The sequence below is a fragment of the Sceloporus occidentalis genome, unplaced genomic scaffold (assembly GCF_023333645.1).
Source record: "Sceloporus occidentalis isolate IW3139 unplaced genomic scaffold, rSceOcc1.0.p SCAF_6, whole genome shotgun sequence".
In the NCBI taxonomy this organism is placed as follows: Eukaryota; Metazoa; Chordata; class Lepidosauria; order Squamata; family Phrynosomatidae; genus Sceloporus; species Sceloporus occidentalis.
The window spans coordinates 51,987,686-52,001,480 of record NW_028316986.1 but is presented as its reverse complement, the minus strand read 5'-3'; the positions used below and the strand labels follow the sequence as shown (position 1 = coordinate 52,001,480).

The 13,795-nt window shown below is 40.4% G+C and overlaps 1 protein-coding gene across 2 annotated transcripts in view; it reads right to left on the bottom strand.

The window, feature by feature from the left end:
* The window catches only part of MDGA1 (MAM domain containing glycosylphosphatidylinositol anchor 1), a 387,001-nt gene that overhangs the window by 42,469 nt on the left and 330,737 nt on the right, over positions 1-13,795 (bottom strand). For both annotated transcript variants that reach the window (XM_089529603.1, XM_089529604.1), the window contains exon 14: positions 9,235-9,366. In XM_089529603.1, coding sequence (XP_089385729.1) covers positions 9,235-9,366 — 132 coding nt within the window. The remainder of the gene's footprint in view (positions 1-9,234; positions 9,367-13,795) is intronic.

Here is a 13,795-nt window from a genome sequence, read left to right as displayed (position 1 = left end):
AAAATTCTGTATAAGAATTTTGTATATGGGATAAAAGAGAACATAATGTGAGAGGACACAAACCCTAGGTAGGGTAAAGACATGAGTTTTCTTCTCACATTAGTGTACCAGGAACTGAAAGGAATGATGCATGCTTGTGAATGGGCTCTGGGACTTGCTGACCTAACAGATGTTGCTCTGTGAGGGAGAGTGGCAAATGTCCCTTCTCCACACCCTACCATTGCCCCAGAAGTTGTTGTTGTTGTTGTTGTCTGCCTTCAAATTGCTTCTGACTTATGGGAACCCTAAGGCGAACCTATCATGGGGTTTTCTTGGGAAGTTTTTCAGAAGGGGTCATTGCCATCCTCTGAGGCTGAGAGAGTGTGACTTGTCCAAGGTCACCCAGTTGGTTTCCATGGCTGAGCTGGGATTGGAACCCTGGTCCCCAGAGTCACAATCAAATGCTCAGACCACTGCATCATGCTGGATCGGAAGGCATAGTGCATATTTTGTACTGATACAGAAATTCTTTCTCTCTCTCTCTCTCTCTCTCTCTCTCTCTCTCCCCCGACAGATAAAATACAGTAATAATTAATTAAATAACCTTCAATCTGCTGCTTTTTTGTAACACTCAAAATCTGCTACCTGGCAGTTGCCTTAGTCTGCTTAATGGGAGGACTTCTCTTTTAACCACTTTGATCCTACTCAGATATTCTGTAATACAGACAAAGTAAACCTGTGAAGAGAAGAGCATGCTAGCGCTCCCACTGAAGCCAGTGGTGATTTTTGTATGTGGAGAGCAGTAGTCTGAAGTCTAGAGCCTCTACATACAGCTGGGAGTCCTGGATGGTTTCTTGATTGCACAGAGGTTCTTCAGATCTAGAGGACATTGTCCACTCCAGATTGTTGCTCTTCACATCTGGAAAGCAATTACAGAAGGGGTAGCGGGCAGTATATTCCCTTCCCATAGATTTACTTTTACAACATTACAGAATGGCTAAATAAGGCTTATTCTCTTATGCACATTCCACGCCATGCTATGCTATACTATACTATTCTGGTCTAGTGTTTTTCACTTCTTCATAAAGTAATAGCTTAGCTTCTGAGTTTACTGCACTGGACTTTCTGAAATGGCTAATAATAATATTTATTATTTAGAAGTGCCTCAAGGACTCAGCATTATACTATAATTATGCTAAAAGAACAAACCCTGCCTGCAGGCATACAACATAAAGAAAATAGAAATAGCTCTATTAGCGTAGCTCCTATAAGAAACCACATTATATGATATGTGAATTTATTTGCAAGAGAATAGCACTATAGGCATATGTTTTATAATTTTTAAGCATTATGAAACCATAGCTATATGTCCCTTGTAGTGATGCATTGTTTCATTATTTATTTGAAACTATATTGAGTAAGTTGACTTGTGATTTGTGGTTACTGATTATCAGTACTCATCAAACTCAAAGGGTTACGGTTATGGGCCAATGCTGCATTAAAAGGCTGGGATTATGATAGGTATGAGAGAGCAGTCTATCCCTTAGGACCTAATATTACTTTCAAATGGTCTGCACTTCCTATGCCTTTCAACTTTCTGCTACAGTAAACAAGTTGCCTGGACTAGCTGCTACTGTACCATGCAGACTTTGGGAGCACCAAAATATTCTACCTCCATTTCCTGTTATTTGAAGCCCTCTGTTGATCACCAGTCAAGGAAAAGTTTAATTCAAAGATGGCAACAGAAACAGAGAAGAAGAGACTGAAGAGAAGAAGCACACACAAAAGAAAACCGAGTGTTTGTATGTGTATGAGGAACAGCCAAATAAATTAAAAGGAATGGGAATGGCCTCCAGAGAACTCCCCTCCAACCGGCTGTCCGCTCAGCTGAGAGATATTCAACATCACCCTACTCTGTTAGTTACTGAATATTTTATACTCTGGCTACAAACGCTCCATTTGTATTCTGTTTCTCTCTTTCGTCATATCTATTATAAACGAGCAGTGTCTGGGAACTCTCTCAGGGAAGATTTGCCTGGATGGCTATGGATATTTTATAGTCAAATTGTAGAGAGTAAACTAGCTTTTCGAGTCATGCAGCAAAGAATTGGGAAGAAAAAAGGCAATAAACTGGTTATTAAAAATATAAATACATGTCAGATTGTAGGTAGCCTTTTCCCACAGTATAACTGGACCTTGTCATACTGTATTAGTGGTGGTGTGGTGATATGCATGCAAAATCTGCCAAAGGAAACTAAGGTTTGCCTGCTATGCTATGATAGCATCAGTAAAAGGAAACATGTTGGTTGGTAAAGGTGATCCAGCTTCCCCTTGCTTGTGCTACAGCTAAATCCCTGTTTGATTATATACTTGGATGGCACTAGTCAGGCCATCAGCTTGGTTGCATGTGAATTTGACATAGAGGAGATGGAAGGATCTACTGATGCTGCTGCTGAATTAGGATGAATCCCAGTTTCATAAATATTTGGGGGCAAAAATAAATTTTGTGAGCATCGTACTTTGTTCTGACTTCCCCAGGTATTTATTACTGCAGCAGAAACATTTGTCTTGGTGAATCAAGGAAGACACATTTAGACAGCATCCATACTGCAGAAATAATCCAGGTAACATCACTTTAACTGCCCTGGTTCAATGCTATGGAATTCTGGGGATGGTAGTTTTGTGAGATATTTAGCCTTCCCTTTAAGAGAGATCTGGTGCCACAACAAACTACAATTCCCAGGATTCCACAGCATTGAGCCCGGGCAGTTAATTTGGTATCAAGCTGAATTATTTCCACAGTGTGGATGCAGCCTTCCCTTTTATTAAAGATGATGGGTTGCTAATGGTCAAGATGATTAGATAATATTTCTTCATTTATTTGTTGTTGTTGTTAACTGTGGTTGAGTCATGCTATGAATGAAATCACCCTATCAACTGCTCTGTTTAGGTCTTGTAGACTCATAGCCGTATCCTTCTTGACTGAGTCTATTCCTCTGGAAAGCAGACTTCCTCTTTGCTTGCTTCCCTCCACCTTTCCAAGCATTAATGTATTTTCTAGTGAGTCATCTCTTCTTATGATATAGACAAAGTATGACAGTCTCAGTTTACTCATCTTGGTTTCTATGGAGAGTTCAGGCCTACCATGGGGCAGGGTGTTATCAGTACGCTGATGACACCCAAATATATTTCTCCACGTCTCGGTCATCAGCAACAACGACAGATGGCCTCAATCAGTGACTTGAGGCAGTAATGGACTGGATGAGGGAAAACAAGCTCAAACTCAATCCAGACAAAATGGAGGTACTTACAGTAGGGGCCCCTAAACCAGGTACTGAGTTGCAACCTCCAGTCCTAGAGGGGTTCATGCTCTCCTCAAAGGACTGTGTTTGCAGTCTGGGGGTGCTTCCTGACCCGTCGCTTCACATGAGAAATCAGGTGAATGCGATGGTCAGGAGTGCCTGTTATCAGCTTCAGCTGATACACCAGATGCGCCCTTTCCTGGAACTGGGGGACCTTGAAACTACACACACTGGTAACCTCAAGACTTGATTTTTGTAATGTGCTCTACATGGGGCTACCCTTGTGTGAAAACTGCAATTGGTACAGAATATGGCGGCCAGGTTGATCATTGGATCATCTAGGAGCAATCATATAACACCAATATTAAAGTCACTCCACTGGCTACCTATTAGTGGTATCACCTTTAAAGCCCTACATGGCTTGGGCCCAACTTATTTAAAGGATCGTCTACTTCCATACAATCCACCCCATGCTCTCAGGTCCTCTGGGAGGAACTTACTACAGCCTATAAAGACCAGATTGACTGCGACCTCCCAGAGGGCTTTTTCTGTAACCGCTTCCAGCTGTAGAATGGCCTGCCAGATGAGATCCATCAAATCACCAATCTAGATAACTACAAGAAAGTTGTTGAGACAGATTTCTTCTGGCAAACCAGAATAAATTACTCGGCTATGTAGCGACCCCCACATATATCTGATGACTCTGCCTACTGTTATTATTTTAATTGTTCATGTAATTTTAACCTTAAACTGTTTATATATTTTGTATATATGGTGTATTCTTTTAATATTGTATGCCGCTTTGATTGTTTTTAGAAAAAGCGGGGTAGAAATAAAAGTTTTATTATTTATTAATTATTATTTGCTCTAGAGCCCTTTGTTTGACTTTTTAGCAGTCCGTGCTATCCGTATAACTCTTCTCTAGCACATTTAAAATAAGTTGATTTTCTTCCTATCAGCTTTCTTCACGGTCTAGATTTCACAACCATACTAAGATCAGAATCATGCCCTATGAGGAGAGACCTAGGGAGCTGGATAGGTTTAGCCTGGAGAAGAGATGGTTAAGAGGTGATATGACAGCCCTGTTTAAGTATGTGAAGGGGTGTCATATTGAGGATGAAGCAAGCATGTTTTCTGCTGCTCCAGAGAATAGGACACAGAACAATGGATGCAAGCTACAGGAAAAGAGATGATGGGATAATCTTGACTTCAGTATCTTGTCCAATTTTTACACTCCAGGATCTTGTCCAATCCATTGACTGCTGCCCTTACAAGTCCTAGTCTTTTTTGATTGTTTGGTTGTAGTCTCCATTCTGATTAATGATTGAGCCAAGGTGTGGAAAATCTTGATCAATTTCAATGTCTTCATCATCTACGTTAAAGTTATGCAATTCATCTGTGATCATTATTTTTGTCTTCATAATGTTCAAATGTAAACCTGCTTTTGCACTTTCTTCCTTGACTTGCTTCAGTAATCATTTTTGGTCTCTGCTATTTTCTGTTAGGAGGATAGTGTCATCTGTATACCTTACATTGCTGATGTTACTTCCACCAATTTTCATGCCTCCTTTCTCTGAGCCTAATTCTGCTTGACATATATTTTCAGCATAGAAGTTAAACAGATAGGTGATAAGATTCAGCCTTGTCGGACTCCCTTGCTAATTGGAAACCACTCCATTTCTCCATAGTCTATCATAACTGTAGCCTCTTGTTCTTAGTACAGGATACACATCAGGACGAACAAATGTTGTGACATACCCATTTCTTTAGGAGCAATCCATAGCTTTTCATCATTTATGCAATTAAAGACTTTGCTATACTGCTATAATCTATAAAGCGCAAGACAATTTTCTTTTGAAATTCTTTGGTGCGCTCTATAATCTACATAATAATAATAACAACAACAATATGCTTTATTTATATTTCCTGCCTCTCCCTGAGGATCAAGGTGGGATTACAACACAATTAAAAATACAAGATCACAATAAAAATTATAACACCCCTAAATCACCATCTGGAATTTGCCCGAGAGATAGGAACGGAACCACTGGAGCGCGATGCCCCCAATTCCCAATTCCCTCAAGCATTCCAGAAGGATACCATTGTTGACGGTATCGAAGACCACTGAGAGATCCAAGAGTACCAACAGGGTCACACTTCCCCTGTCGATGCCCTGACAGAGATCATTGACTAAGGCAACTATGGCAGTCTCAACTCTATATCCTGTCCTGAAACTGGTTTGAAATGGATCATATGGTTGCAATGGGATTCCTAGTGCTTCTTCCTTTCCTAAGTCCAGTTTGAACATTTGGTGATTCTTGCTCCATACATGGTAAAAGAATTTGGAGCATTACTTTGCTCATATGGAAAATTAATTTGATGGTCATGTAGTTCCTAGTGTCCCATTTCTTGGGAATTGGAAAGTATATTGGATGTTTCCAATCTGTGGGCCACTGTTTTATTTTTCATATTTGTTGACACATTGTAGTTAGGACTCAAGTGGATTCTGTCTACAGGTTTAGATGGACTACATGCCCCTTTGGGGAATCTGAAGCAAGATTAACAATTTTTTTCTAACTGATATTCCCTTGGGCTTCCCAGTTTCAAAGTGTCCTTTGAATCACAGCAAGTAGCCCGATAGGTCACTGGACTATATCTGATTTTAGTGTCAAAACCATGGAAATGGGTAGGATGGTTCTATATTGTCTTCTAGAAAAATTAAAATAGTTTTTAACTAGAAAACCTAGTGGTTCTGTAGACTTCTAAAGACAGAGATAATTTGTAATGAGAAAACAAATTCAAGAGCAAGATCTTTGATGAAGTGTTAGCCAGGTGCCCAAAAGAAAAGAGATAAGAAGAGCAGATTTTAAGAAGTAGTTTCCCTCACATTTACGGCACAGAACAATATTTACTGGGTCATGATAATGGCATATACTATGATATGATAATTTTATAACAAGAGTTAGCATGAGTTATGTTTATCTCACGATAACTGAAGCCATTACTTGAGCAGGTGAAAGTGTTATCACAAATCATTCTGACTTATCACTTCAGGCATTTGTTGAACAAAGGCAAGCTGAAAGATGATTAAGGCAAGCAATTGCAGGTTTGTACAGTCTCAGTTTACAGAGCATCCTGGCTTATTAATAACTAATATAGATATGAACCACATACACTCTCAAACTTGATGGAAGCTAGGTTTGCTATAACAAACCTTACAATATATAATAAGCAGGGACGGGGGGAGAAAGGAGGGAAGGAGGAGGAGAGGAAGAAATGAAACATTCTGGAATGGATTAATTAATGCATTTGTTGCAGGGCTGAGGGGTTTTTTCGTGGGTAAACTGGATTTCAGTGCAGTCAATTCACATAAACTTGGAATTGCTAGAAGGAAACAAAAAATGGACAAAGTTTCAGTGGAGGAACAAGACATGATCTAAAGAGGTCCAGGATGTTCCTGTGAATATATGGGCAGAACTAGCAGAAGAAGAGGTTGTGCTAGAAAATTCACAGAATGTTTTTCTGAATTTTTCAGTAGCTAACATCAAAGTGAAATGTATTGTTGGTTCCAGACTGTCCCAAGCAGTGTCAAGGTCACCACACCTTCAACATTTAGTACTCCTGAGAAGGGTTTGAAACATGAAGGGTGAAGACAGTGGTTAATGATCTACTCTCCTCATGGCTTCTTGTGAGACATTCATATGCTGTGAAAGTCAGGCAGAATGAGCTCTCTTTTTCTGCTTCATCTCATATTAAACAATCTTTTTAATATTAGATAAATCGGGGGGGGGGGGGGGGGGGGGGAGAAGTCCTTTCCAAGATGTTTGGGAGACAGTTTCTTAATGGTAATAAAATAATTTGAGGATTAGTCAAGAAGAGGCCAAAATTAGTCAGGTAAGAACAAGACAAATAAGATAGTCATGCACAGTGTTTCCCTTTAGCTCAGGATTGTATTAGTGAAACTTAGAAAGGCTTCATGATCCATGTATGTAAAGTAAGATGGCTGTGGTCTCTTAGAATCTCTGAGGCTGGACAAAATGAATCATCTGCCAAAAGCACAAGTATGAACGACCATGCCAGTCACTGAAGCATTGCAGAATAAATCAGGGGTTTCAATGGTGACAAGAATTGCTTTATTGATCCTGCTGACAGATATTGGTTGCCAGAAGGCAGCTTGTGCTGAAGTAATTATCTAGAATATTCTGGAGGAGGAAGAGAGTTCTCCAAATCCTGCACCTAGTACCATTCTACTCTTTGATCCTGTGGGAAAAGAGGTACAAAGAACTGGTTCTAGGTTCCAGGCTGATGAAATCTGATTTATTCATACAGAGAAAGATGTTAATTAATTCTATTTACCAGCTTTATTTACCAACAGGCAGGCATACTCCTGACTGGGTCCTGATTTCTCAGTCAGGATCCAGTCTAGCAGGTGATTAATAACTTGGTGGGCCTGAGAAAGAGTGCATTTATTATTCAAATTAATGAAATTATAATCAAGAGGTGACAAATTAGCAATTGCTCCTTGACTGAATGTGGAAACTCATTAGGCACTTCTGTGGCATTCGCTGAATGCTACAGCTTCATCTTAGCAGTCAGAGGCAGGAGGTGAAGTGAAAGAGAAAGAAACAACGAGAGAGACAGATGTCCTTCAAAATGACTTTGCCTCATAAAACAAATCTCTTTTTTTGCCCATTATTTTGCCACTTTCCTGGGTCTTGTTTACCCTCTTAAAAATCAAAATAGCAATCAGACAGATCCTAATGATGCCTCTGCTGCCCCTTGTTCAACATTCCCTCTAGACTCTTTCAAAACAAACCCCAAAGAAATTCTCACAAAACAATTACCACCCAGGTCATATTGTAACACCTCAATAAAAGAGGAAGGAATAGAAGATGATTCCCTGTACTCTCCTAGAAAATGGTCAGTGAGACAAAAATTGGTCAGCCTATATGAGGATCACAAGAAAACAAGAATACATTTGTACACGGGCATGACTGACACTAGAACTAACAGCTGCCACACTCTTTTATATCTGAGATTTAACTTAGAGGTTTTAAATGAAAATAAATTTTGTAGCACCTATGGTGTTAAATATATATCTCTATGTATCTGGAAATGTGCAGGATGCTCTTTTAAATGCTTAGAAACTAGAGGCAATTTACAGAGCTGTCTGATCCTGCTCAGCAGTGGGATATCAGAGGGTTACTTGCCTTCTTTTAGAGGACCTTCTAGTTCACAATTTGTGTTGCCAAATAGAATATCTGATTATGAAAGCCTATGATGCTGGTGCTGGTGCTGGTGGAAGGAATAGCTACTCAGACAGATCCTAGAAGAAAGGAAGATTTCCATCTCAGTACCTGACTGTAGTGTTGCTTTTTGAATAGCAAAATGAAATACAGAATATTATTTGCTGAAATCAGACCAGACCCTGGAAGTAAAGGCACCAAACAATGACAAATTAGTGCCTTGCAGAACACTCCACACTAGAGGGTATTCTGTCCTTCCAATGTGCAGTATTAGCAGTTCTTGCAAGTCTTAGGACTTTATCACATGGGGAAATTGAGGGAAAATTGGGGGTTTAAACAGTGATTATCCCATGAAAATAACACAATCGCGATTAAGATTTTCACACGATGTCATGATTAAAACATCATTATCCCAGGAATAAACAGCAACAAATAATTCACAGAGAAATCCCGTGAATGATTTGTTGCTGTTTATTCCCTGGTTATTCCCTAGATTATGATGCTTTAATCACGATGTGTGTAAAAATCTTAATCACAATCCTGCGATTTTCCTGGGATAATCACTATTTAAACTCCCAATTTCCCCCGATTTTGCCGCCTGTGATAAAGTCCTTAGAAGTATTCTTTCCTAAATATTTTTAAAAATATTTTTTTTAAAAAGTATTCTTTTACCATGCCAGACAGAGCTGTCCTTTGAGTCCACTCACCAATGTGCTTTCCATACATGTGATAATAGAAGGAGACACAGAATCTGGTGGTCATGTTGTACATGGGGCTGATTAATCTAGCTTTGTCATCCTTCACCCGGGGTGCAGAGGCTTCAATGAACATGTAGTAGCCTGAAGAGCAAAGAAACAAAGGTAAGGAAATGTCATAAATTGTCACTTCTCCCTCCATGTCAACAAAATGGGGGAAATTACAAGGTTCTAGCCCAGCATTTAGGAAGCTTCCAAGCCTTGCACTGACTTGTCCTATACATAGACATTTGCAGGGGCATCTAGACATGTGTCATCTTCCATTTATAACACTCCTGTGATACATGTAGTTACTTGCATGAAATTCATTTGTGCAAAAATACATACGGTTTTGCTGCAAAGAAAACATACTCCTTGGGAGAAAATGTGCATTTTGTTCTGAATAAGTTGATTTCTTGGCAAAAATACTGTTTTGTTTGTTTTTGCACCAAAAACACATGCAAAAAAGCCCCCATCTGTCAGGAATCCATGTATTTATTCAAACTGTATCAGTCTGATGCAGATTTTTCAACTTTATGAAATGTATGCAAATACATGGATTCTTGTGAAGAAAAACTACATAGTGGACCGGTACAGACTGGCCCTTTCCGATACCTTCGTCACATTCCAGGGTTGCCTCGGGGTGCTCCACCCACATGCCCCTCAACCCTAGCACATGATGAGGGCGTCACAATGGTGGTGCCCTGTACACGCGGGTGCCGCCATTGTTACGCAAGCGCCACGTGGCATCCACACAGTGCTGCACAGCGCTTGCATAACCAGTGCCCCACTGGTGCACTTGTTATGCCGCCACTGTGGCATAAAAAGAACCCGCTTTTTGCACATTCTTTTTCTGCTAGCAGGAATCTGCATGGTTTGGCGGCTGTGGCTTTCTTCCAGTGGTAAAACAGGTGCTGGGAGGCTAACCTTTTTGCGTGGTCTGTACGATGCCAGAGTTTTCCTGCACACACACACACACACACACACACACAATTACACATTTGTTAAAGTTTCAGGATATTTTTTGCCAAAAAACATGTTTTTTTCTGCTGAAAAATAGATTTTCTTTGCAGGATAATAACTTGTACTTTTTGTACAAAACTTGTACAAATTAATTTCCCCCCAATGCAGTCCCACAATATTAATAGTACTCAAAAACTGTCACAAACTCTCCTATCTCACATTCTTTGTTCTTTCATTGTAGAATGAAAAAAGGGTGTTTGGAAACAACCTGAGAAAGTGGAGGATTTGAATCAGAGATGTTTGGGTAACTACACTGGGGTAATGTGTCATCAGCTGTAGCCTCCACTTTGAAAAGCACAGAACTTGGGCCAACTTTGCTATCCCTCTGCTTTACCCCTTGTGTTTAAAGGGAACCTAAGGGCAATGTAGTCCAACCCCTGCCAGTGCAATAATCCACAACAAAAGCATCCCTGAGACGTTTTCTCTGGAAAATCCTCTTGTTGCTTGGGAGTCTTGTAATGAGACTAACTTTAAAGGAAGACAAGCTTTCCTAAAAGGCCCCTTGCCTAATACAATGCTTGCCTTTCAGTGTCCACTTGCAGGAAAATACACACTAGTGTTGAATGCACACCATGCTTGACCACAGATTCAACTATCCATGAAAACAAAATATTCATAAATAAATAAATAAATAATCCATAAAGCAAACCTTGATTTTACCATTTTATATATGGGACACCATTTCACTATTCCATTGTATATAATGGGACTTGAGTATCCATGGATTTTGGTATCCATGGGGAGGGGAGGTTCGTGGAACCAAACCCCAGGGGATACCAAGGACCCACTGTACTTTCCATTCACACAGAGGCAACAGCAAAACTACATAGATAGAAAGGACTGAAGTGACCAGCAGGAATTTGCAACTCTGTCGCCCTCCATATGTTTGAGATGTTTCCTTCCAGAAGACTCAATGCAATGGGATTATAAGGTAAAAAACAGCTGGAGAGCCAAAAATTTCCCACGTCTGACCTACTGCTTCCTAAAGTTATATGTGTATAGGATAAGAGATGGCTTCTGTGGTGACAAGTTAAGGGGGTAAATTGGCCAACTCTCCAAATTAATTAAGTAGCCAAATTAATTAAGTATTTTCTTAAAAGCTGCATGGAACCCAAGAGACCCTAGCACAGTGAATTGGAGATTTCAGTGGGCTGCCCATCTGAGAATCCACCCTGGCCATTGCTGAGTGTTTAAACAGGTTCCTCCCCTTACAACTGCTTCTCTCATCTGTGACTTCAAAGTAAGCATCAACAGAACAAGGACACTTCGTAGCAGACAATTAGCCAGTAACAAGGACTAATGCTCTCCTGATTCCTCTAAACAAAGCGGTGGGAGTTTTAATTGGGTATTTAATGTGAATAAGAAACATGCAAATTAACTGCCTACTCCCCATACCCCAGTACATAGCAGGGGTATGTGAGTGTGTGTAGAAAACCAATCTACCTTATCCTCAGTTCCCCAGGTGATACTGAAAGCTAAATTGGTCTTGGCGAGGTCTTTACAAAACCTAAAGAAAACATCTCTCTCGATTTTCTGCAAACTCTCAGAGCAGTGCATGCCATGTAGAGACTTCTACTATATGACAAATCTCAGGCATGGGGGAGAGAACATCGTATAGTTGTCAGAACCCAGATGTCAGAACCCAGAAGATATGGAAACATTCCGTCTTCCACCCAGGGCATAAGAAACTACAAACATTAGATGGGTTAGACAGAAATCTAACTGGGAAGGTTTCAGAACAAGTAAATAAAAAGGGATCAGAAGATTATGGCTAGTGGCATTCCTTTTTATGGAATGGTAAGTACATACGGATCATCATGTATTACTTCCCTGCCCCACACCATTGCTACAAGGCTGAATCACATCTGCAAAATAAATCAGCTCCAGTGCACAGTATCCAGTCCTGATTTTGATTCATTAGTGCAACACTCCCCACTTTTAATTTGAACTCAGATTGATTTTAGAGCCACACATTGCCCCTGCCTGAGGTCACATTGGTAAAATGGACATTTCTACCATTAAAATCATAGAATCATAGAATTGTAGAGTTGGAAGAGACCACAAGGGCCATCCAGTCCAACCCCTTGCGATGCAGGAAATCCCAATCAAAGCATACCCGACATATGGCCATTCAGCCTCTGCTTAAAGACCTCCAAAGAAGGAGACTCCACTACACTCTGAGGGAGTGTGTTCCACTGTTGAACAGCCATTACTGTCAGGAAGTTCCTCCTAAGGTTGAGGTGGAATCTCTTTTTCTGCAGCTTGCATCCATTGCTCTGGATCCTACTCTCTGGAGCAGCAGAAAACAAGCTTGCTCCCTCCTCAATGTGACATCCCTTCAAATATTTAAACAGGGCTACCATATCACCTCTTAACCTTCTCTTCTCCAGGCTAAAAATCCCCAGCTCCCTAAGTCGTTCCTCATAAGACATGGTTTCTAGACCTTTCACCATTTTAGTCACCCTCCTTTGGACACGTTCCAGTTTCTCAATGTCATTTTTGAATTGTGGTGCCCAGAACTGGACACAATATTTCAGATGGGGCCTGACCAAAGCAGAATATAGTGGCACTATTACTTCTCTTGATCTAGACACTATACTTTTATTGATACAGCCTAAAATTGCATTGGCCTTTTTAGCTGCTGCATTGCACTGTTGACTCATGTTCAACTTGTGGTCTACTTGGATTCCTAGATCCCTTTCACATGTAGTCTCGTTCAGCCAGGTGTCCCCCATCATGTATCTGTGCATTTCATTTTTCTGCCCTAAGTGCAGTACTTTACATTTCTCTGTGTTGTATTGCATTTTGTTAGTTTTGGTCCAGCTTTCTAGTCTATTCAGGCCATTTTGAATTTTGATCCTATCCTCTGGAGTATTAGTTATTCCTCCTAATTTGGTGTCATCTGCAAATTTGATGAGTATGCCCCCAATTCTGTCATCCAAGTCATTGATAAAGATGTTGAACAGCACTGGGCCCAGGACAGAGCCCTGTGGGACCCCACTGGTCACTTCCCTCCAGGACGAAAAGGAGCCATTGTTGAGCAACCTTTGGGTTCAGCCAGTCAACCAATTACAAATACAAGTAACAGTTACCTTGTCTAGCCCACATTTTACAAGCTTGTTTGCAAGAATGTCATGGGAAACCTTGTCAAAGGTCTTACTGAAATCAAGATATACTGTATCCACAGCATTCCCTTCATCTACCAAGCTGGTAATTTTATCAAAGAAAGAGATAAGGTTTGTCTGGCATGACTTGTTTCTCTGAAATCCATGTTGACTTTTTGTGATTATGGCATTGCCTTCTAGATGTTCACAGACTCTCTGTTTAATGATCTGCTCTAGAATCTTTCCTGGTATTGATGTAAGACTGACTGGACGATAATTATTGGGATCCTCTTTTTTCCCCTTTTTGAAGATGGGGACAATGTTTGCCCTCCTCCAGTTTGCTGGGACTTCTCCTGTTCTCCCGGAGTTTTAAAAGATTATTGCCAATGGCTCCGATATTACATTGT